This window comes from Brienomyrus brachyistius, unplaced genomic scaffold (genome assembly GCF_023856365.1).
Source record: "Brienomyrus brachyistius isolate T26 unplaced genomic scaffold, BBRACH_0.4 scaffold62, whole genome shotgun sequence".
Classification (NCBI taxonomy): domain Eukaryota; kingdom Metazoa; phylum Chordata; class Actinopteri; order Osteoglossiformes; family Mormyridae; genus Brienomyrus; species Brienomyrus brachyistius.
In genome coordinates this window covers 45,624-68,896 of record NW_026042337.1, presented here as the reverse complement: position 1 = coordinate 68,896, position 23,273 = coordinate 45,624, and the positions used below count along the sequence as shown (strand labels likewise).

At 48.0% G+C, this 23,273-nt stretch overlaps 2 protein-coding genes across 2 annotated transcripts; both read right to left on the bottom strand.

Moving 5' to 3' along the window:
* Nucleotides 1-66: 66 nt before the first annotated feature.
* cfap65 (cilia and flagella associated protein 65) lies at nt 67-12,128 on the bottom strand. Its single transcript, XM_049001840.1, has 33 exons — nt 12,024-12,128; nt 11,488-11,569; nt 11,137-11,318; nt 10,932-11,034; nt 10,427-10,593; nt 10,024-10,223; nt 9,221-9,345; nt 8,831-9,053; nt 7,704-7,972; nt 7,430-7,627; nt 6,969-7,310; nt 6,694-6,831; nt 6,375-6,614; nt 6,061-6,285; nt 5,709-5,855; nt 5,464-5,629; nt 5,152-5,280; nt 4,751-4,958; nt 4,533-4,661; nt 3,807-3,956; nt 3,468-3,534; nt 3,269-3,379; nt 2,904-3,095; nt 2,652-2,810; nt 2,392-2,535; nt 2,186-2,302; nt 1,659-1,784; nt 1,524-1,574; nt 1,218-1,417; nt 1,023-1,142; nt 604-864; nt 382-516; nt 67-221 (listed from the first exon to the last, which is right to left on the bottom strand). Exons 2-33 carry the CDS (start codon nt 11,560-11,562, stop codon nt 146-148), a joined length of 5,175 nt encoding a protein of 1,724 aa, XP_048857797.1. The 5' UTR covers nt 11,563-11,569; nt 12,024-12,128; the 3' UTR covers nt 67-145.
* A 1,320-nt stretch (nt 12,129-13,448) lies between these two features.
* Nucleotides 13,449-17,003, bottom strand: LOC125725192 (motor neuron and pancreas homeobox protein 1-like). The gene is made up of 3 exons (XM_049001904.1): nt 16,302-17,003; nt 14,535-14,695; nt 13,449-14,415 (listed from the first exon to the last, which is right to left on the bottom strand). Exons 1-3 carry the CDS (start codon nt 16,690-16,692, stop codon nt 14,077-14,079), a joined length of 891 nt encoding a protein of 296 aa, XP_048857861.1. The 5' UTR covers nt 16,693-17,003; the 3' UTR covers nt 13,449-14,076.
* Nucleotides 17,004-23,273: the final 6,270 nt, after the last annotated feature.

The window sequence follows — 23,273 nt, the reverse complement described above, 5'->3', positions numbered from 1 at the left end:
CCTGAGCACCGTCTTAGCCTAAACTACATTATTCCTTACACTAATAAGACAAGCACAATAACGGACTGTTTGTGAATCCAGGCAATTTATTAATTATTGATTAGCACAGATTACCGACGCCCTGCAGAGGATCAGAGGCACTCCTCTAAGACGGAGGAGAAGATGTGGAACCTCGCCGAGGGGGGGCCTTGATATCCGGTTCTCTGCCAACACCAGATCTCCTGAAAGGTTTCATAACGCACAGCTGAATGCCTACTGACCTTCAGTCCAGCTCCTGGTCCATGCCTGATGCCAGTCAGCCCTGCTCATTTCTGTATCCTTAGATAACAACGAACGGTGAACCTGCAATCTAGAGCCCCACAGATTTATGCCTGGCCTGACCTGCCAGTGGTAGGTGGCAGGGCGATGGCCCTGGGGCGCGCGGTGAGGATCAGCTCGCCGTGATGCGCCTCCTTCATCAGGTTCTGGAGTGTGTTCAGTAGCACATCCTCAGTCAGATCGCAGAACTCGGGCAGCCTGTGGGGGGCAGCAAACCCTGCTTGTAAACGGGCTTAAACTTCCTTACCCAGAATGCCGTGCTGGGGCTTAACTCCATCCCCACACCTGCAGATGGTCTCCCGGATCTGCGGGTCCCGATCCTGCTGGATCTCGGACACAGGGATTCGGGCCTGTGGCTTCATGCTGATGCCCGGCTCCTGTGTGGATCCGCCAGTTCTGACAGGGCCATCAGGAGCAGGAGGCTCGGATGGGGGCGGTGGCTGTAGGTGCTGAGGTTGCATGGTACGAAGCTGGGAGAAGTAGGGGACGGGTTCATTAAAGCTCTCCACCAGGGACTGATGGAACAGAGGGTCCTCCAGCAGGCTCCTATAAACAGACAGATAGATAGCTGGAATAGTGATACGTGGACATAGCCGTACTTGATGATACGCATGCACACGCAGGCCTGGGCTCACACGGGCGTTCTCAGCCGCTGGTTCAGGATCAGCCCGTGAATGAATGTTGCATGAGGTGCACGGCTGTACCTGATGATGCAGGTGAGGACATGCATGACCGCATCTCCCTCCGGGCCACGCCAGCTGAGGGGGGAATCCGTCAGGAGGGGGCGGCTCTCGCAGGCATCGGCGCCTGAGCGCTTGGAGCTTCTGGAGAAGCAGTGGAGACGTCAGGCGCGGCGTCTCGCCGAGCGAGGGCACCGTTCCGGCGTGGGAGGCGCGTACCTCTGTATGTAGTGTGTGTGGAAGCGACGCGGGAAGTTGCGCTGGAAGTCAGGCAGGCTGTGCGAGCGGGCCACCATGCCCAGGTGCAGAAGGGCGGACCGGGGAGGCTCCGGCCTCCTCCACACGCTGGGGGCGTTTCTGAGGGCACGACGCTCCGCCCGGGCCAGCCGACTCCGCTCACTGGGGATGGGGGGCAGGGTCTGAGTGAGACAGAGGGGAGGGGGAGGGATAGAGGGCAGTGGGATCAGGAGGTGCTTTGGGTTTAATGAACTCTGAGTGTAAAAGGTTTCTTTGACGTCCTGTTACCTTGTACCTTCTCACCGGGGTGTCTGCATTCCGCACAACCACGTCACATTCCTAAAGCCCAGAAAGATTTAAAAGCTGAGAGACTGGGGTGTCTCCAAATTTGTCTGAAGAGATGGGACATGCGCGGGTCCCGACCTGAAGGACGGTGGCCGGCCGCACGCCGCTCTCCGTGATGATAAACTCGTCCCGCTGTCGCTCTCCTTCCTGCTCCCACCGCTGCAGCTCCCTTTCATACTGCACCACGGCGCCCTCTGCTGTTACCTAACGACGTGACCCTGCCCTTAATGACATCTACCAAGCTACTTCAGCATCTGTTTTCCTCAAAACAAATGGACGTGATCAGATGAAATGGACATCTGAAGCAGAATTAAAGAAAGGATAAAATAAAATTGATGCAATTCTTGATTTTCTCCTTATTACAAGAAGGTGTCAAATTTGAGCCGGGACAAAACCTTAATGAATCGGCCTGTGTAAAAGCAAGGCCTTTTTTTGTGCTTCTTCCTGAATAATGACCATAGATTAGATGCAGAATTCAAAGACAAAGGAATGTATTAACATGGCCAAATGCAGAGGTATTTTGTCATAGGTAGCCGTGGTGTTGTTCTTGTGTATGGTGATGCTGGGGGTGGGGGGGGGGGGTAGAGAGTCTCCTCAGGTCCCACCTGACAGATGAGGTCCAGCGTGTAGATGCAGGGCCCCCCCACGGCCTGTAAGGTAAGTGTGCATAGCACACTCTCCCCCCCTGCTAAGGCTCCCTCTGCAGGGTGGATCTGCACCTCCTGACAAACACAGGATCAGTGCGACAAAGACACACACGCACACACACTCTCACACACACACATCCCCGCATTCTGTCAAATCCACACACCGAGCAGTGGACCTGCTGGGCCAGGTTCCAGGAGTAAAGGACCGCATCCGTGCTGGAGACGTTCTTCAGGAAGAAGATGCGGGTGGTACGGGAGCAGATGGGGACGTCTCCTAGTGACAGCTGCTTCGGAGACAGGACCGCCAGCTGTGGGCCGCCACATGGCCCAGGGGATCATGGGAAACAGAGTCCACAGACGGTTCATTGGTGATGTCAGCACAACCCCAGCGCACTGCAGGCTCTGATATGTAAATCTTCCTCACCTGCCCAGGCAGTGGTGCCTTCTGAGGACGGGGCACATCGACATGGTCTCCCTGAAGCCACAGCGGGGGCGAGTCCCCCAGGGCACGAGCATCGAACCCACAGCCCTGGAACGTAACCAGTGACGAGTCTCCCTCCAGTACGTGGATGGAGACGTCCACCTGGAATCACGCAGAGCAGGAAAACTCCAGTATCTCCATGTGTGTCGAGGTGTGTCAGGGGTGGGGGGGTGGGGGGTAGGTGTGCGGACTCACACTGTAAGTCTTGGCCTCCAGGGGAGAGAAAATCCACTGCAGGGGTGCTGTGTGGCCTGGCTGCACCTCCCCAGAGGGGTTCAGGCACTGCAGGACAGGATGCCCAAAATTGTCCACCGTAAGCTGCTCAAGGGGCGTGATGTCGACCCGGTAGGTCACTGGAACGGCGCCCGCATTATACAGATCGTAGGTCTGTGGGCACACGCCCCATAAGAGAGGCAATTAAGCTCCAAAGACAAGCAGATGCAGATATACTGTTTAACCTTCAGACCAGCTACCTAATCCGTTAAAATAATCCACTAAAATAACCAGCTATGTAAAGCTCTATTATTTCCAGATGCTAAATGAAAATTTTCATTTCAGACCTGCCGGGGGGGGTCGAACTCCCCGATGGCCACGGGTGCGAAGTTGTGCTTGCTGGAGGTGAAGTGAACATAAGGATGGTCACATGCTACAGTCACGCCGGTGAAGTTCAGCTGTAAACGCAGCCGCATGATAAAAATCAGGCTTAGAACTCAATGCTGGAGAAGAGGTAGGAGGATCCACATCACAGCAACCTCTTACCAGAATCTGCCGGCCGTGGGACACTTTCAGGAGCACCGGGAGGCTGAAAGTGCCCATCAAGTCATGCCTTTGGGACAGAATGGACTTGTGTCAGGTCCAGTGTGCTGACGTCGACTGCAGTATCAGCCAGAAGGGCCCAGATTGGAGCCCTGGAGGACTGTGGGTCTTTTAGAACCAGCCCAGTGATATTACGCATAGTGATGGTCGGAATGCTTGACACAGGCTACAGGAACTGAAAACCACAGTGACTCCTTGATGTTCGCAGATGTGCGGGAGCAGTGCTGTAGGCAAGTTACGTCAGGGTGTCTGTGCAGACATCAATGCGAGAGGGTGTGCAACCTGTAGATCAGCTGCACCGCCCCCTGCTGGTCAGGCCGCAGCTTGCCAGCTCGCGGCGCCACTGAGAACAGCTGCTCGGCAGAGCTGGGGCCGCTGGTCTCCGGCCAGAACTCCAGCTTCACCTTCTGGTCTTCGGGAAACAGGAAGCACCTGTGGTGGAGCGATACCATTAAAGAAATGGTGCTGGGGCGGTCATACATACCTACAAAACCGTCAGATTAAACGTCAGATGGCTGAACGATTAATAAATAAAAGCATATATTTTGTCAGACTGTGTTGGGAAATGTCCCATAACATTTGCTTTTCAGAAATGATTATTCCTGTGTTGCTACTATATAGCAGAGCCTGAACACACACATATACATTTAAGCATAAAGACACACACACACACACACAGATTAGTTCTCTATATCTTTGTGGGGACCTAATCCCAACTATGACAAATTTAACTCCTCCCCAGCTCTGACCTTAACCATAAAGTAACCAAACAAAATACAAGTCTTTTGGCATTTTTAGTTTTTTGATTGCAGTCACAGATTTTTATAAATTTGATGTTTATATTGTGGGGACCTGAAGAACGTCCTCGCAAGCAAGTAAGAGGTTTTACCACATTGTGGGGACATTAGGTAAATAAAAACCCACACAGACAGAGACACACAGACACAGATGTATGCACAGACAGACCGACACACGTATACACACACACAGAAACACACACACACACACCACTCCGCAGTGATGTTCCCCGTGTTCTCCAGCGTCAGCGTCACACTGGAGGGCTCTGATCCCAGTGCGGCCGCACAGAGGTCAAAGTCCAGCATGACCGGGGTGAAGCCGGGCAGCTGATGTCGGGGGCTGGGGGGGGCAACAAACACACATAGCGTATGGTCAGCCACAGGGCGAGTCTGGGGGGGGCGCGGCTGAGAGAAACCACGAAGGGTCACCTGTGCCCCCCCGGACCGGGGGGGAGCTCCGGTGAGGGATCCTGGCGCAGATGCGCATTGAGGCCGCTCAGAGACAACATGCTCCACAGCTGCATCCTCCCCAGGCCTTCAGCAGCCCCGCCCCCCTCTGCGTCCACCACCTCCAGTGTGGGGTACGAACCTCGGCCCTGCACCTGGCACAAGGCCTGGGGTTCGGATATCACAGAGCCTGCAGAGGAGAACCAGCTGTTAGGCAGCCGGGACATAATCAGGGAACCATTTCCGATCTTCATGCCAGCCAGTCAGGGCGTCCCGTGCCCTCATTTCCTCTTCCTATAAAGTCCTTTCTGATCACTTAATGTTCCACATTAAATACGCTCTGATTGGCTGATGAACACGCAGAGAGGCGGGCCTTCCGGTACCGTGCCAGTTGACGATCTGGTAACGGATGGACCAGCAGTAGCTAGCCCTACGCGCCAGTCTCGCTGTGCAGCGGATCAGCATCCTGGACCGGGCCGCAATCATGCCTTCCAGGTGCTCTAACTTCAGTGCTAGAGTAGTGGAGGGAAACAGAGATGTACAGCCATGATCACAGCAGCAATTTGCTATTTATTTATTTATTTATCACATTGATTACAGGAAAAATACCACCCCGCAGGAAGGGGGCGATCTCACAATTGAAATAACAAACTGGGGGGGGGAGCAGAATCAAAGATCTTGGTATCTTCTGTTACCAATAGGGTCATCTTGCGCATTCTGCGGCTGGTCTGGGACCATGATGCTTTGCTGCACATCCAGGGAGAAGCAGAGGGCACATGGACCATGGTTAAGCAAAGGCAGGTCACACGATTTGCAACTGCCCACCAGTACTTCACCCAAGTCAAGCACAGGGCTCTCTGCCTGGGGAAGAAGGTCCAAGATTCTAGTGCCGGTATTAATGTTACCATAGCAGTACAAGACACCAGTGATGAAGGAGCACCTGTATAGACCCCTGTGTTGCAAACCCCACCACCCTGACTGAGAGGCGGGACTTCTTGCATCCAGGGCTTTGGGTTGGCCAGAACATCAGACTGGGCTTCAGAGTGCATAAGGACTCGGCCAATGGCGTGAAGGACCACACCTGTGCCTGGGATACAGCCAATCACAGCATGTTAGCGGACGTCTTTGCAGACTTGGCAAAAGCGGGTGATGAGACAGTGGAAATGTGAAAGTGGTGGAGAGTCCGGGGCAGTGTAATTCTAATGAAGTATATCTACAAAGGTGACACTTTAATAGTCTTAAGCGTTGTCTGGTTGGATGCCTTCACAGATGAGCGATCCTCTACCCCTCACCAAGCTTTCGTTGGGCTGCAGGACACCGTCTTCTGGGTCTACAGACAACACGCTGTGCTCTGAGTCCTGGACAGACCAGCGAAAGCTCAGCGGCATGCGACTCTCATTCCTGATCCTCCAGGACCGCATGGAGCGGGAACCAACTGCCGTGGGCTGGAAGAACAGGCCGCCATCGCTCTCGAGGGACACCTGCGGCCGCTCGGTGCTGCGTAACACAGTCAGAACCTGTGCACATGGGAACACGGGGGGAGGGGCAAAGTCAGCATGGCGCCACCTAGTGGAGAGAAGGATAAACACGTACAGGTGAACATTACCTGAGTGTGTTTGGAGGAGCCATTGAACCACAGGGGTAGCACATGTTCCCGAGGGCTGCCTGCCTCAGGGGAGCTCCTGAGCATGAGGATCTGGTGAGCCCTGGGTGCCACCAGGCCTGTCGTGTGCCTGACAGCGACAGGTAGGCCCTCATCAGGGTCCAGCCTGAAGGTGAGTGGCAAGTCTCCTGCGTTCTGGAGGAGGACCATCTGGTAACACGTCTCAGCCAGGGGAGGGAACACCTGGGAAAGGGTGGGCGGGGGATTTGAGGAGAAATGTTTGTAATGGATACGGGCAAAATGCACGCGTATGATGACTCACCACCAGAGGACGCTGTAGTATCACGCGAGGGGTGAAGTGCTCACAGCCTGGCTGGAAAGAGTGGCCGGTTACTCTGAGCGTGACGCAGCAGGGAGGACACAGCGTGCGATCATCTGCCTGGTGATGGTTCCTCAGGACCTGGAAGGGAGTCGAAGATGGCAGGCTTGAGTTCGCCCCACATTGACCCCAGGATGGGCATTCCCTGTCTCCCTCCTCACGCATCACGTAGAGAAACCCCCTGAGAGAAACCCCCTGAGAGAAACCCCTGGGCACACCTTGTAAAAAGCAAAGCACTCCAGCTGGGCTCCGTGCAGCATGTTGTCCAGCGGGGGGGTGTATACGACCCAAAACGCCGTGCTCTTCAGGGGCGCCAGGTCGCGGGAGGCGGGCTCCACACTGAAAGCCCAGCCTGGGGCCGTGGTCCATGCCAGGTTCAGTGTGCCCTTGGTTCGGTTGGTGACGGAGACGGAGCGCGAGCGTGACCCACCGTGGAACAACAGCTCGGGGGGGTCTACGGTGACCGCAGAACCCACTCCTGAGCTCCCCTGAAAGTACTCCTCCGCTGGCGCCCTCTGGAGTTGTGCAGGGTCCAACACAGGGGTCTTTATCTGTAGGTCCTTTGAGGAGATACCTAATCACCTTTATTGTTATGCTGATTAAGACAGATTTAAGCCAGATTTAAGCCAGATTTAAGTTTAAAAACCTCAGTTCTGGAGAAACAACTGTTAGATCTGACCTCTGGCAGCAACAGTGCCCCCTCTTGGTCAAGCTGCAATTTGTTCTCCTCCAGCATGGTGCTCAGTACATCAGGGGGGTAGCAGGTCAATCCACGGGCCAGATGAAGCCAGTAAAGGTGCAGGTGCCTCGGTTTCAAGATTGCCGGTTTCAGCTGCTCTGAGTGACAGGTGCCAATCAGGTCCAGGAACAGAGGATCCTGCAATAGGAGACCCGCTGCGTCAGGACTGCACCGTGAGGACGGCCGGTGCCTCCATCGGACCGCCCACACATACCCTGTGCAGCAGAAGACAGGCCACCCTCCTGTAGTGGGCGATGGGGAGCCGGGGTCTGAAGTGCACATGGATGGTGAGGGAGCCGCGGGGGGGCAGGATGCCGCATGGCGGCTCCGGGGCGAAGACCCCATGTCCGCCAGGGTCCACATCGAACTGGAAGCGCGCCTCAGCCAAGCCACAGTTGGACAGGGTCACGGTTCGCACCGCCTCCGTACCCAGCTCCAGGCAGCCGAAATCCAGCACCGTCATTCCCAGGGACACCAGGGGGCCTGAGGGATTGTGGGAAAAAAGAGAGAGAGTTCTGGTGAGAAGAGACAGACACAAAGTCAGAGCCACACTGGGACCTGAATCAGGGCCGAACGCAGAGGTGAATTTCAGGGTGGTTGGCAACCCTACCGATGGGTCCCTCTTGGGAGATTTTGCCGACCGGGTGGGTCTCCATGGATGGATTTCACTGATGGGGAGGGAGGTTCAAACTCATATTCTAGATTCAATGGCCCACACACTGTCGCCCAGTCAGAGAGTGTTTCTCAGCATGTGTACTTGACCGTGTTTGAAGACCAGTTCCAACACTAAGAACAGAAATACTGCGAATGGTAAAGATCCGCGGATGTCGTTCTTGCTCCGCCCCAAATATCATGGATACATCAGTTGAATCTTCGCTGAATGGGACCAATCCCATGATTCACTGTCTCCCAAGTTTGTTCTTGGGAGGCAAGTTAGCAAAACCGCTCTTGCCAAGAAGCACAAACACGATCTTCATGTTCTGGTTATTGAGAAACACCCAGAAACCAGCTGTATTCTATACCCACCCAGGTCCATTTCACCTCCACTTACCAATGGTTGTGGTCCCTTGGGGCAAGAACCCTGAAGGCCCCAGGGCTTAGATTGGGTATGGAGGGTAGGGACATGTACCATGCGTGTTTAGGGGGGGCAGCGGGGGGGTTCAGGGCTGATCGGGCCCCTACCGATGCTGAAACCAGACTTGTGCTCTTAGATGGCCTGATCACTTTAGTAAATCCCGAACCAGAGGTGAGATAACAGCCCCCCCGTCTGAGCAACACCCGAAAGCCCCGACATACTTTAAGAATCACTGAATAATGCCATAAAGCAAGTTCAATCCTCACCCACGCAGGTGCCCGTGACTTTGAGCATGGTTTTGCTGACCCCCCCAGGGCAGGTGACAGAGTAGTAGTCCACACTGGTACAATCCACGGTCTGGGGCGAGAAGCGCACGGGCACCTTCAGCGGAGCACGGGGCTCCACCCGCCCCTCTCGCACGTCGCACTGGAACACCTCCTCCAGGAGAGCTGGCCTGTGCAGCACGCTCAGCCTGAAGGGGGCGCTCACCTGCCACAGAGAGACAGAGGTAACAGTCTTAACACCCATACAGACCTGCTACCAAGGCCACAGTAAAGCCGGAGCCATACGCGTGATGTGACAAATCAAATCATCTTCACAAGCTTCCTGTATTCCTCTTACAGCTTCTCGACAGGTGTGGTGGAGAGATGGTTCACCTGACATGGATTGAAGATGTCAAAGTACTTCTCCTTTGTTTTGCCCACTGGCACACTGCCAAAATCCAGCACGCTCCATTCATCCTCCTTCTGCAGGGTGCACACTTGGAGGTGAGGGTACTTGGCTGTGAAGACAGAGGGGTACAAAGTGCAAGGCACTCTTCAGCTCATACAGCATCGCTGCCCTTAAACAGATTAGACAAACTCTGTAACGGTGGAGCAGTAACTACCAAACAAGGACAGAGAACGTCATGTGACGAACGTTCAAATGCCCCCTACTGTAAGCAGTGTTGGGGAAGTTACTCACAAAACGAATCTGTTGCAGACAGAGGTGGAAAGTTCAGGTCTAGAAAGTACAAGTCCAGACCAAGGTTTTGTACTTTCTGGACCTGAACTTTTTACCTCTCTATGTAATAGATTACTTTTGCGAGTAACTTCCCCAACGCTGACCGTAAGTAGTTAGAATTATTTCCATCCTCGTGCTCACCTGCTTGTTTACATTCTTAGTTAACCTGTTTTCTCCCACCAGTTCTCTTATTTTGGCTGCAAATCTTCCTTTTAGTCTTCTGGCAGCAGTAATAAAATTGGATCCTCTTTTACGGACCTTAAGGAGGAACTTTTCACCAAAACCCTTCTTTATGGGACTATGATCTAAAAACAGGCTCAGTGGTCGGAAACCTCGTTTCTCGTGATGTCCTAGAGCGACGCTACCCGAAATCGACACTGCGGACCTGTCACACGCTGTGGAGCTAACGCATGCCAGGAATGCGAGAGCGCCCCCTTGTGCACGCACAGGCACTCACACAGTCCCCGCAGCAGTACAGTGCAGCGGCTCTCCTCCTGGGCACCATAGACACAGCAAGCCTCCCCCTGGTACACCAGCGCCTCCTGTGGCCGGAAGTACGCCGTCACGCAGCAGTCCTCCCCGGCAGCCAACTCGCCGTTCATGGGTGAGAGCTGGAACGGGGCCTCCACCTCCCACATGAAGCTGGTTTGAAGCTTACTGTGGGTCAGGACACTGGTCAGACTCACAGGGAGCTCGTGTGCATGCCTGTGTCACACGAGCAATTTCACTAACACAGCAAATAACCATAAATATTCTGCACTTTAATCTATTTTAACTAGTACAGGGTCATGGGGGGGTCCTGGAGCCTCTGAGGGTGGGGAGGGGGGGGGACACTCACAAGCTGACATGTATGGGCTTGCCTGGCATTGTGGATCACGAAGGTGACCCAGGATGTGTCTTGGACGGCACAAGGGGGCAGCAGCACCGTGTCGGGGATCTCCAGGACGTGGCGGGGGGGAGCGGCGTGCAGGGACACCCGGAAGGTTCCGGCCCTGCTCCGGAACTCAATGCTGTCCGAGTATTTGCGCTGCTCCGCATGGTGTGTGTGTGACAGGCACAAGCAGAAGATCACAGATCTTCCATGACTCTGGCTGGCAGTCTTCACTTCAACCCAGTTAACGCAGCCCAGCTCCTTCTCAGAACTATTTATACAGTTTAATATTTTAAAACCAGGTCAGACTTTTACAATAAATTAATCTACCCAGAGTGATATTGTTTTAATTACTCCTGCCCGGTTTTGCATATTGATATGCAATTCAGCTCAGCTCTGTTTTAGATTAATATGGTCTTACAACACGGTACTGCTAACGAACATGAGAAGAGTGTTTTGCTCCACTTTCCTGTCAAGACTGTTAAGACCATCACCTTCTCCAGAGGACGGAACGTCACGGGAAGTGAGAAGGATGTCCCAGGACTCAGGACGATGGTCTTGGGGAACAGCGTGATGAAGACTCCAGAGATGGGGGGCCTGTGCGAGACGTCAGTGGGGGTAAATGTTCGCCTTGTGACCTGCTGTCCACCCCGCCATCCGCAGCGTGCTCTCCAAGGTCGGCCGCCCCCGGGGACTCACTTGAAGTGGAGCTTCTGCAGTTTGCTGTGGACGTTCTTCAGTGTCAGGCTCTTGGTGACCTCCCGGCCAGGCTCCCAGCTCTCCCAAACCAGCTGCTTCTGCGTCTCCACCCCTAGAAAGCAGCCGCGGCGGGACTCTGCCCCCCTGCCGTGCTCCGCAAGCTGCCGCGATTTAGCACCCTGCTGGGTGCACAGAATGACAGATGCTGCCAATCACTCTGCCACCACTAGGGGGCATAAGCAGCAGAAACAGTCACATGGCGGACATATTAAGAAATATAAACACAAAAACAAGACTGGCTGGTAACCACACTTTCAGATCCACTTGTGTTAATGGCATGTGGAAGCCTACCAACTCATGCTTGGTGCAGGCTGCCTTCTGAAAGGTGTCAGATTTCAAAGGGTTTAACGAAATCTCTGCCAACATTGGAGACCTAGAGGAGACAAATATACAGCAGGAACTGGATATTTGCCTTTTTTCCACAACATGTTATTCACCATAGGAACGCCACTGACGTTCCACGCAAGAGGATTCAATCAAGATCGGAACATTTAATGCAAACGCGTACAAAGTTTTGTATGACGTTATATGTCGTCTGACGTTTGTATGTCGTTTAATGTAAAGCGCTTTGAGAAAATGTAATGTGAAAATGCGCCATACAAATTAAATCGAATTGAAATTTAGCTGAATTTAAATCATGCCGGCAAGTTCACAATCCATATGCATATGATTCATTCATTCGTTGATTGATTGATTCATTCATTCGAGCCGCAGTTTTTGAATAGCGGAGATCTACAGATGGTGTTGATCGAAGAAAAAATGAAACTCAAAAACTGGATTAATTTTTTGATTAAAAAAGAAGCAGTCGCGTGCCTTTTAAGTCTTACCTCTTTTACACTGAAGGTAATAAACAGAATAGTTCTGAAAGTTTCCTTTGCTCCGAGGCTACTTCGATACCTACGGCGCCGCTGAAATGTTGACACGCGACGCACCATAGCAACCACGGGCGCTGTACTGGGACAAAACACGCCACTGTTAAAATATTCCCACAAATTAACGTTTTCCTCAGTCTTAAAATTTCTCAACGTTGTCATGTTTTCCCGGACTCTGCATAAGAGGGAACGGAGTTAATACCGACAGTATATTTTGATTTAGTTCTAGTTTTTTTTTTGTTTGTTTGTTTTACGAAAATACAGTTTGCTTTAGTGTACATTTAGTGGACGAAAATCACATGATGTTTAGTCATTTAAATGTACTTGAGTTTTATCCTAGAGTTTAAATCTAAATTAGATGCAGTCAATGAAAGTAACAGGTTTAGACATAGTCTAATACATCGTTTTCACTCTGAGAATGCCATTCTATTTTCTTGCATATGACGTATCTTCATTCACGTTATAAGAAAAAAAACATTACATTGAACATGAAAAAAAAACTGTCCTCTCTCCAAAACGTTATTAGACTAGTGAAAACCAAATGGGTTGTGAGTTGTAAACCTTGCCGATGGGCTAATTCCCCCGACAACACAGACAGAGGTCGCAGAGCGCATGCTTCCTACTTGCCAGATGAGTGCATGGTTTAGATCGACATGTTCCAGTCATGCTCACGCACAATAAACACTAACTAAATATAGGCTTCATTTGTCTGTCCAGCAAAATCCACACACCACCGCCCTCGCTCGACCAGCTTGGGTGCCCAGATTTTCTGGCTACACCCCTGCATATTTTTGCAATTTTGCGTACGTATAAAACAATTGTCATTTTGGTTCATTTTGGTGACGTCGCCTGTCCCTTTTCTTATTCGTAACATTTACGGGGAGATTTAAAAATGCTACTTCGTTATTGCTGTACATTTGACTGACACTCAGGGGCGTTGCTAGAGATTTTGGGCTTCGTGAAGGTATCATATTGGGCCCCCCAACTGTTATTTTCCAAATCTTTTAGGACCCCTGTCACTCAGGAGCCCTTGGAATCTTCCTAACTGCCCACCCCCCTTATGATGCCCCTGCTGACACTCAAACCAATTTACATGTACAAGCATTAAAACAAAATATCAAATCCTCACGTTTTATGTAGGTTTTGCCATTTTCTTTTATTAAAAAACTTCAACAACAAGACAACTTTATTTCATTTTCCATAAGGAGGACCACTTATTGTTTATTTAATATAATTTTATTATTTTAGTCACCTGATCATGATTAGATTTACTATTAAAAATGACTAATTAACGCTAATAAAAACACAAACAGAATTCCAAAAAATTAATTTCATCCTTAGAATAAGGGATTGTGGGAAATTTCTTTCTATCCCAGGTAAAATAGTTTCTTCCAACAGACATTTTTATAAAATAAAGTCATTAAGGGGAAAATATAGAAACTTACAAAGCTACTAGAGTTTATACTTTCAACACAATGGCTTAAAAAACATTCCCATATAAACTTTCGTTCCTTTCAGGATGCGGAACTGGTGAGTCATTCTTTTGCGTAATACTGCTGATTTGTTTGGAAGCTTATAAACAGTCCATTGAACCTTTGTATGTTCATATAAATTTAAATCTATAGCCCAGCAAAGTCTCAGGGACAATGTGGAACCGCAGTACCTGAGAACCGCACACCATCTTCTTTTTGAAAATATATATAAAATAAATTAGAGTGAGAAATTTAGCTACAGGGCAGGTACTAAAGGGAGAGAAGCACCTGGAAAAAGCATCTTCAAAGATGACTATGGACCACTTTCATTCTGTGAGCTGACGGATTGGGGAGGGGAATTTGGGCTTCCAAACAAGTTCTGCACCTGTAACAGAGAACCTCACTGGATCCTGTCACACAGCATGCATGTTATACATTTGTGATGGATATCAGCTCCTTGCAAATGCATGAGCCACATGGGACTTGCCACCAGGATCTTCCTCTGTTGGCTTTAATTGTAGAGCACTCTGGATCTTTCAAAGATCTCCACAAAGATCCTGACCTTGACGTCCCTTCTTGGTCTCCTCTAGGTCAGCGTCCGAGCAGGCTCTCCGTTTTGAGGCACATTGTAGGTAGTCCGATGGGTTATGACAGTTCTTGCCCAGAGCCAACACAAAATCCTGCTGCTCATCTTTGTCCTCCTCTGTGTCGTCCACGTCCTCCTCCAGAGTATTTCCATCTACGTCGTCCATCGGTTGAGTGTCCCCTGGATGCTCACACCCTGGTGGACCTTCTGAATGTGTATGTGAGGACCGGCCACTGGACCTCCTGCTGCGCTTCCACTTCATGCGCCGGTTCTGGAACCAGATCTTCACCTGCCCTCAAACAGCAAATGCCAGGAGAACCACACCGGCCCATGAACATAATGACAGATATTCCTAATATTCTCCAATTATTGTTCATCCTACTGCCTGGATGCCTCCCACGATCTTACCTGTGTCTCAGTCAGCATCAGTGATGTAGCCACTTCAAAGCGTTTTGGCCGTGAGAGGTACTTGTTCAGTTTGAATTGGTTTTCCAGCTCCAGAAGTTGCTGGCTGGTAAATGCTGTGCGTGGCCTGCGACACTTCCCCAGCAGGACTGAAGGGGGCGCAGCTGAGAAAAAAACAAAAAAAGACGGGAATGAATAGCATAGTGAAGCAGGTCAGAAAATGCAAAGCACCTCTCCTTTCATAACAAGGGTCCTAGGGATGTTACAAAGGGGGGGGAACTTAGGACGAATCCAAGGGCCCCTGAGCGACAAGGGCCATAAAAATTTGGAACACAACAGGATTGGTCTGGGTTGTGCGCCCAAAACGACATGCTATCATGGGGCCCAAAATCTCGATCTGCAAACCGGATCGTCCATAAATACCCTCGGTCACTCCTATGCCACACGCTCCGGACTTTAAAATACATTATATTTGAATTTGTTATATTGGTAACGTTGTTGAGGAATCAATAGAGATATCTATATTCAACAGTCACCGTCATTTAAGACTTTTAGAGATTTTACACTTTGGTACCATTTATGCAGAAGTGCTACAGTGGCACTGCAATAAAACCCGGGCCCCGGGATGCCCGGGCCCCTGAGGGACATGGAGAGACTCATTTTCCTGGAGACAGGGTTACTGAAGTTAAACATTTTAAATACTGAAAATAGAAAAAAAAAACGGTTGTGTTTCTCAAGTGTCCCTAGAATAATACATTGTTAAGTATTTTACATTATTTCATATTTAATTATGTCATAATAACTATTTTCTCACTTTTTCAACTAGGCCTATTTAAACTATTTCCCTGCGGAACTTGTCAAAAAGCATTATGTAAATTTATAATGAATAGAATACTACTAAAAATAATATCGTGTAGTAAATACAGTGAATCTGGGACCGCTAAAAAAAAATCATTTACTCGATATTTTTGCATCTTTACTGTATACAAGAGGCGGCTGTAGGTTTTCCCGTTCGTCCTCTGATATTCTGAATTCATCAGAATGTATGCAAGTATCCAGTTCTTTTGGTTATCATAAGAACACACTGCAAAAATAGCCTTACGTGTAATGGACAGGTCAAAAATAATAACCTCAGAATAGTTAAAAGTAACAAGTAATTTCCACGTAATCTCCAACATAATTTGCATAGTAGAAACAGTTTTTCTCAGAATGGCTGATTAGACAGGCACGTTATACTGTCTTGATTTGAGAGCTGAAGTTCAGAATGTAGGTCTATATTGAACTGCATTGCACTGTGATAAATAGAGATTGTATGTCTAATATGCCTAACTTTCATGCACTAAGCGATTTTTTAAAATCAACTGAGAACGTTTTCCTGACACAAAACATTAAAAACCAAGTGTTCACGCAATAACGCAAAGTGACAAGGTTTCTGTGAATATTTTTGAACAAGAAGCGAAAGATTACTCATAACTTAATCCCTGCAGATTAAGTCATGGGTATTTACGAAGACGATAGTAACCAAAACTTAATAAAAAGTTTATATTAAGAAAAATGGAAACTACCAAGTTCTAAGAATATTTCTCGCCCCTTAAAAGTTATATACGTATCTTATTGTTTCATATTGTATTAATTTTCCATATACAAACTATTTGTTGCACATTACACGGTCACTAGGCTATGCGTGTACATTTTTGCCTACCAGTCTCCCAAATTCCTGAGCACGTACTTTGTCAAAAACAATAAGGCACCCATAACCAGTTCACTTACATCTGTAGCCCGGAGGGCTCGGTACCATAATCCCAGCCTGAATCCACTGCTCGATGGGAAGAGCCGCTGTTTTAGGGCTCTCCGGATGTGGATGGGTAAAGTGAGGGGATCCCGGGTAGTTAAAGGCTTGATGCTGGCATCCCGGGAGCGATATGGGGTACAGCGGTGCCGTGTACATACCAGGGATTGTACCGTGGGAGAGTGAGGCAAGTTCTGGGTGCATTACAAACAGGTCTAATTTAGGTATAATGAATCGTGAATCCGGTTTCTGACAGGTCGTGGGGCTGCCGGTGAGGCTGCCATGGTCCAGACCCGGAGAGGTATCCCGGTTCCCCCGGTGAGATTCATCCGCCAACAGGGCATCGATTCGGAAGTTTTTTGACTTATCCATAGAACTTCCGTGGGACGAAAAAACCGCCAATACAAAACTATTACTACTCTAAGCAACTGGCATGCGACGTGCGAAGTGTGACACTGCCTTCGTTCAGCCGGGTGTCATAGTCACCTGCGCTCCTGCCGTATCTCCGTAACAGAGAATCCGTTACAGTGAAACTCTCCCCCCCCCTGCCGCACTGCTTCAGAGTTCAAGACTCTTCCGTTTCCTGAAAACAGATTTCGAAAGTAATATTCTTAAATAGCTAATCATTAACTCAGCTTTACAAGCGCAATGCAGCACCATAAAGCTGTAGGTTCCCTAATGTTCCGGTGGTCTAAATTTCCTTATTAACTATTGCTTTGTATGTTTTCGCTTCTTCTTTCTTCTCACCAGAGTTGCACCCCTCCCCTATATTCAGGCCGGGGACCTCCCAGGTGTACCCGCGTATCCCACCCCAGCGTCCCGCATCCTTCCTCCGCTCAGCCATCCTTTTTCCCGCGATCGGATTGGCCCACGTCACAGCGGCCTTGATTGCGCAACAATCCAGCAATTAGTCTCATTTCCATCCGAAAACACTTTCCTGCGTAACATAAGTATTTTAGATGTTATTATTATTAGTGGTAGTAGCATTATTATTATTATTATTATTATTATTATTGTTTTGTTTCATTTGTTGTTGTATATTACATACTACATAAATATATGCATATTATTTAAATAGCCTATATAAAATAATATAGATACTAATGCAGATACGAAGAAAAATGTTGCGTGCGAAGGAAGGGAATTCACTATTGGTTCTTAAAAGGTTAATTCTCTCATTCTTCGTATTTTAACAATGTTTAAACAAATACATTTAAATGCAAGATATCAAGCGAAAGTGAGTTTTAAAGGATCGAATAATTACCTACAAATAGAGAGTTAAAAAAAATCTGAGCGTGGTTTTTAAGTTTTTTTACGCAAAATAAACTATGAAATATAATAGACCTAACTGTGAGGGCGCCGTCGCCTTTATTTCGCTAATTAAATATTATGAATATAGACTCTGTGCATTAAGCGGGAGAATTGCTACAAATGAGCAGGAAGATAATTAGCGGTGGAGACGTTCCCAGTATCCTGTTGCAGGTGGTTTGGCCTCTGTAAAATAACACAATGGGTCATTACTCATCAATTCGACATCCGTCTTTGGTATGTACGCAGTCGCAAATGCAGGACCACCTACACCTAGGTTCTCTCGAACAATGTGTGGGGGAACTCTTTGTTTACCGCAGCAAACATTACCTAACAGATAAGTGATGCTTATAGCCCAGGTCAGTGACTAAGGAGCGTGAAGTGAGAATGCTGCAGGAATGCGGACAGGTGTGTGAATATAGGTGGTCTGTCACGGACCGTGGCCTAAAAAGGCAGAAAACAGGCTGATAGTGTTTCCAACGTGCACGTGCAACGGGGATCTCTTCTTCGGCATGTGGATGGAAACACATCTACATTTCATAAACATTGCTTTAACAAAACATCGTTAATGAACGTATATAGTTGTTGTGTTAAACGTGCATTATGCAATAAAGTTAAAACGAAATATAAAGTATATAAATAAAACTGACATATATGTAAATAAAACTAAACATAGTTATACACGTTACAAATCCTGTTTTAGATGTTTTTGCCAGATTTCGACCCAAATAAGACAATTAATGCTTCCACAATAAATTTAACGTTCTTAGCTCTTCTTCTTGTAATATATTTTTATACTGACTTATTAGTTTTGTCTATGCAGAAATACTAAACTTAGAAGCTTATTGTAACTAATTATACCATCATCCATCCATAACTAATAAATGAATAGATGGGGATCCAGGGGGCTGTGCAGCTTGGACCCCTAATAACAAGCGACATACAAATGAGGCAAACAGCACATTACAGACATGCGTGTGGTCAGGGAGTCGACTAGGCATGAGTGTAGCTAGACTGAGCTTCCAGTGAACGCCCAGGTACCAGTGTAAACGGGACTGGAGCAGAAGCTACACAACTTCTAACAAAGCAAGAACCTCCATCCATCCATCCATCCATCCATTTTCCAAACCGCTTATCCTACTGGGTCGCGGGGGGTCCAGAGCCTATCCCGGAAGCAATGGACACGAAGCAAAGTTCAACATAAGAATGTCATTTTTCATAGTGTACTTACAATGGTTGGCATACATACAATTACAATAAAGCAATATTATTTAAGATGACGGCTATCACACTCCAATGCAGTTTAGTGCAAAAAAAATTGTTTGAAAAATGTTTTTTTTTTGGTAGCAGTCGGTTTTTTTTCTTTGTCTTTTGTTTGACAGTTCACACTGTTTGTAGCTATGAATGATTTGGAGTTACTCATATGTAGGGTATTTCCTTAGAGTGACCCCCAAATCCACTGGCCCCCATTTGTATAGCTGTGTATTTTACCACAGTGAAGCAGGTTAAGTAAATCGACCCGGGGATCCTTTCTGGGAGCAGACAGGCCACTGAAACGTGGTGTTGGCCGTCCTGCACATGGACGTTAGGAGCAGCGGGTCCACTCTGCCTCACATGCCTCCGGGCAGCTCTCCCACGGCGCTTTGACACTGGCAAACAGGAAACGACTCGTACCCAAGCCGTACCGGGCAGAGAAACTAGTTACAGCGCGGTTCCACTCACTACGGTTTTCCATTGCGGAAGGACTGGCTCGGTAAAGCCGGGTTTGGAGAGTGACAGTGACGTTAAACCTAAGTGCCGCTTATTTACCGTTCCGATCCTGATTTCATGTGTGTTGATTTCCTAATTTTTGTACCACATCTGTGAGAATCGCCGTCTTGTGATACCGAAATTAGCACTGGTTTGCATATCCATTACGAATCCATTCTGTTCAGCTGTACTACAGCACTTCTATAAGTAGGAGTTTGGAAATGTTCAAGTTCTGAGTTTTTCGGGAATGTATCGCATTGTGTGATAATAGCAAAAATGAATAATAAATAGAATATGCTTTCTTCCCATCCGATAATCCAAGGGCAGAACACCAATATCTCTGTGCACTTTCACCAATCAGAAGACCAATATCTCTGTGCACTTTCACCAATCAGAAGACCAATATCTCTGTGCACTTTCACCAATCAGAAGACCAATATCTCTGTGCACTTTCACCAATCAGAAGACCAATATCTCTGTGCACTTTCACCAATCAGATGGTGTTGATGCAACCAGCTTGGTTTGGTCACGATTTCCGCTCTGCTTGCTCAGTACGGCTCGGGTGCAGCTCCCATACTCTGCAATGGAAAACCGCCAGTTTGAGGCATGGTCTTCAGAAAGCCTGGTTCTTGATGGCAGTAGAAAACTGCCATCAGACGCCACCGGTTTTAGTGGGTATTTTTTTTTGGATGGTTCACTTAAGGCCCAATCTGGGAATTAATGTGAACAGAAAGAGCCTCTGTGACTCAGAACCGGCCCCAGAAGTCAGACACCAATGCTGACACATTTAAACACATTAAGCCTTTCAAATTGACATTAAATACCCCCCCAGATATTCATACAGCTTTGAAGTTTGCATTGCTCAGGTTAAATGGCAAATCAAATTGGGATGGCACCTTTACCCAAAGTGACAGTTTGTACCCCAATCACAGGAGTAACCGCACTTAGATGCTTTTCCCACAGGGTACAGAAGCCCAGAGCGACCCAGCAACCATCTGGTTTCAGGCGTGCACTCTCATGGGGATTGTGTTAGGGAAAGACATGCATGACTGCCAGAAATGCTGCATTCCCCACGCATGCAGCCAATCTGGGCCTTCGTGGGGGGAGGTCCCACACAGTCAGACCAAGCAGGGAATCACCGTTTGTCATTTAGTAATGTTTCGACTAAGCCAACTGTGTTGCTGGATATTAAAATTACAGATTTGAACTCCGCCTGAAATTCATTGGCTTCCAAACAGACACGGCTTTGACCCGAATGCCCCTCCCCCCGCACACATTGCTAGTCGGTAGCTCATTAATCAGGTCAGGAGTTTCTTTGTGACCTGCGTACGGCTTTGATCGGGAAACTGTAAATGGAATTACAGTGTCCTTAATAGCACCCCCCCCCCCACCACACGCCCACGCTGGTATGTCCTCCCCACCTCTGGCAACAAAAGCACCTTTCAGGTCATCCGCAAACAGCGTGAGGTTTATGCCCGTTTAATGGGCTCACGGCTGTTAGCGGCCCGTCCTTTACAGTCCAGAACAAGGCGGCAATTGTGTGCGTCCACCCTGATAAGCGGTCCAGCGCGGGTTATGACACTCAACGAGACGTAATTACCCCCCCCCACACACACACACACACACACTTTTATCTTCCTATCACCTTCTTCCCCAGATAATCTCATTTCATCTCCCTGCTATAAAAACCGCGGACAGATCTGTGAATTGCTCTGAAGTTCTTTCCACTTCCCTATAATGGGCCAGGTTGCCAAGTTTAGTCAGCTGGCTGGCGTGAGATTTTCAATTTGAGACAAATCTGCACTCACGTGCACACTCATTTACATGCATGTAACAGTTTCATTGCCTTGTAAATAGTCTGTAAGGTTTGCAAACTACCCCAACACTTTTGATGTAGCTAGTTTTAGGGGTGTAATAGAATAAACTACACATTCACGCAGTAAAATTTCTTGCGTGAGCGTGAGAGTCTGGAAGTGTTAGTGTCGGGCCCGGTGCGTGAGAGTCAGCGACCCCATCACTGGGTGTTGATCCGTGATGTTATCTCCTCCCACACTCGACCTAACTTGCCATGTCACACACCCCTTGCACCGCCCTTACTATCCAATCTCTCCTGTGCCTCATTGTTCATTATTGTCATTTAATTCTCTCTGTACATACAGTATTGTGCAAAAGTCTTAGACAGTTAAAGAAAACGTGTAAAGCTATTTTCCTGGAGATTAAGTACATATCTGCACAGAAAGACACAATTTCTTGTGTTAACATCCGAATATATGCATATTAAAAGTAACGCAAAAAAAATGAAGAGTAATTTCTATTTTTCTCCAAAAAGTTATTGATATCTAATTGAACGGCGGGATGAACACGGTTCAGTTCTCAAACCTCCCCTCAGCAGCACCTCAGCCATTCCATGCGTTTTGTTAACTTTCACCACCAACTCAATTAAGTCGTTTAATTAGTTAAATAACTCAATGAGGTTTTGATTAGCCAAACCTGACATGCTAGTGATCCAGAATGTGGGAAGGGTGGTTGGGTGATTTTAGGAGAGGTTTTGAAATGGTTAAAACAACTTACTGTTGACAGATATAACATCATAGTTTTATAGCAAAATGAAAAGCATTGAAACATTTTCATTGAGTCCCTAATACTTCTTTACAGCACTTTTATTGGTTAACATGCAAGGAACTATTGCACATGTGACAATAAAAGGTTTTGAAATCTTGAATCCTTAAAAACTGTTGCCAGGATATCACCATGTACTGTGACTGTAATATCTCTGTATAATAAGCAGCACTAAGTATTAATGGTTGCAGAAACACTGTGCTTTGTCCCTATGATGCCTGGATCTGATTCCAAATTGTAGTCATTTGTTACACTTGGGTTGAACACAACCTGTTAAGCCATTCCTGCTAATTATAAATCTAATGGCACCAGATGAGAATCAGTAGCACAGACGGAGTCAGAGAACTATTTATGTCAGTAAAGGTTAAGGGAGTGACAGCAAGAATATATTCAGGACCTTTGAATTATACAATTAAAATAAAATATTTGACTATTTCAATCTGAAGATATAAAAACTCTCATAATAAAAAAATGGCAAGCTTCTGTTCTGACATCAACAAGTGGATGCAGAATCTAGTATAAACATAGAAACATATTTCTGTGCTCACATCCCAGCACTTCTTGTCATTATTTAATTCCATAAAAGGAATTTTAATTTTATCTGCCAGCACTGAGCAGAGAGCTATACTCTAATTCACACTTGCTTTGGGTTTGTTCCAAAGGTGCTGGAAATGGAACTCGGTCTGCGGGTCGCGAGCCCAAACAAGCCCCCCACACTGACTCTCACTCTCCTTCTCGCTGGCAGGCAGGGGGGCTGGGGGGAGGTGGGGGGCACCTTCATGGATGGACACAGCACGGGCCTTTCTCACGCTTGAGGTGCTTTGGAGAGCGTCCCACCAAGAGGAACAAGCACGATTTCTGGGCTGTTTGGTTAGTACTGATGCTAAGGAATGAAACAACAGAAAGACAGGAAAGGATATGTTGACTAATTAGGGACTGGTTAAGATTAGGACATATTTCTGTACAAAATATCATGAGGTCAAGGTGGAGTGTTTAGATTCAGTCAAGCTAAAAGTAGTTTGGATTTGGCTTAGATATTGTAAAAGAAAGAACCCATCCCAGAGCATAGGGGCCCAAGGCAGGGAGCGACCCAGCATGGGGCACCAACCCATCGCAGGGCACATTCACACATGCACACCTACGGGCTATTCGGTAACTCCAATTAACCTCAGCGTGTTTTTGGACTGTGGGGAGGGGAGGAACCCGGAGGAAACCCCACGACGACACGGGGAGAACATGCCAACTCCACACATAAGGAGACTGTGCCATGAACCACT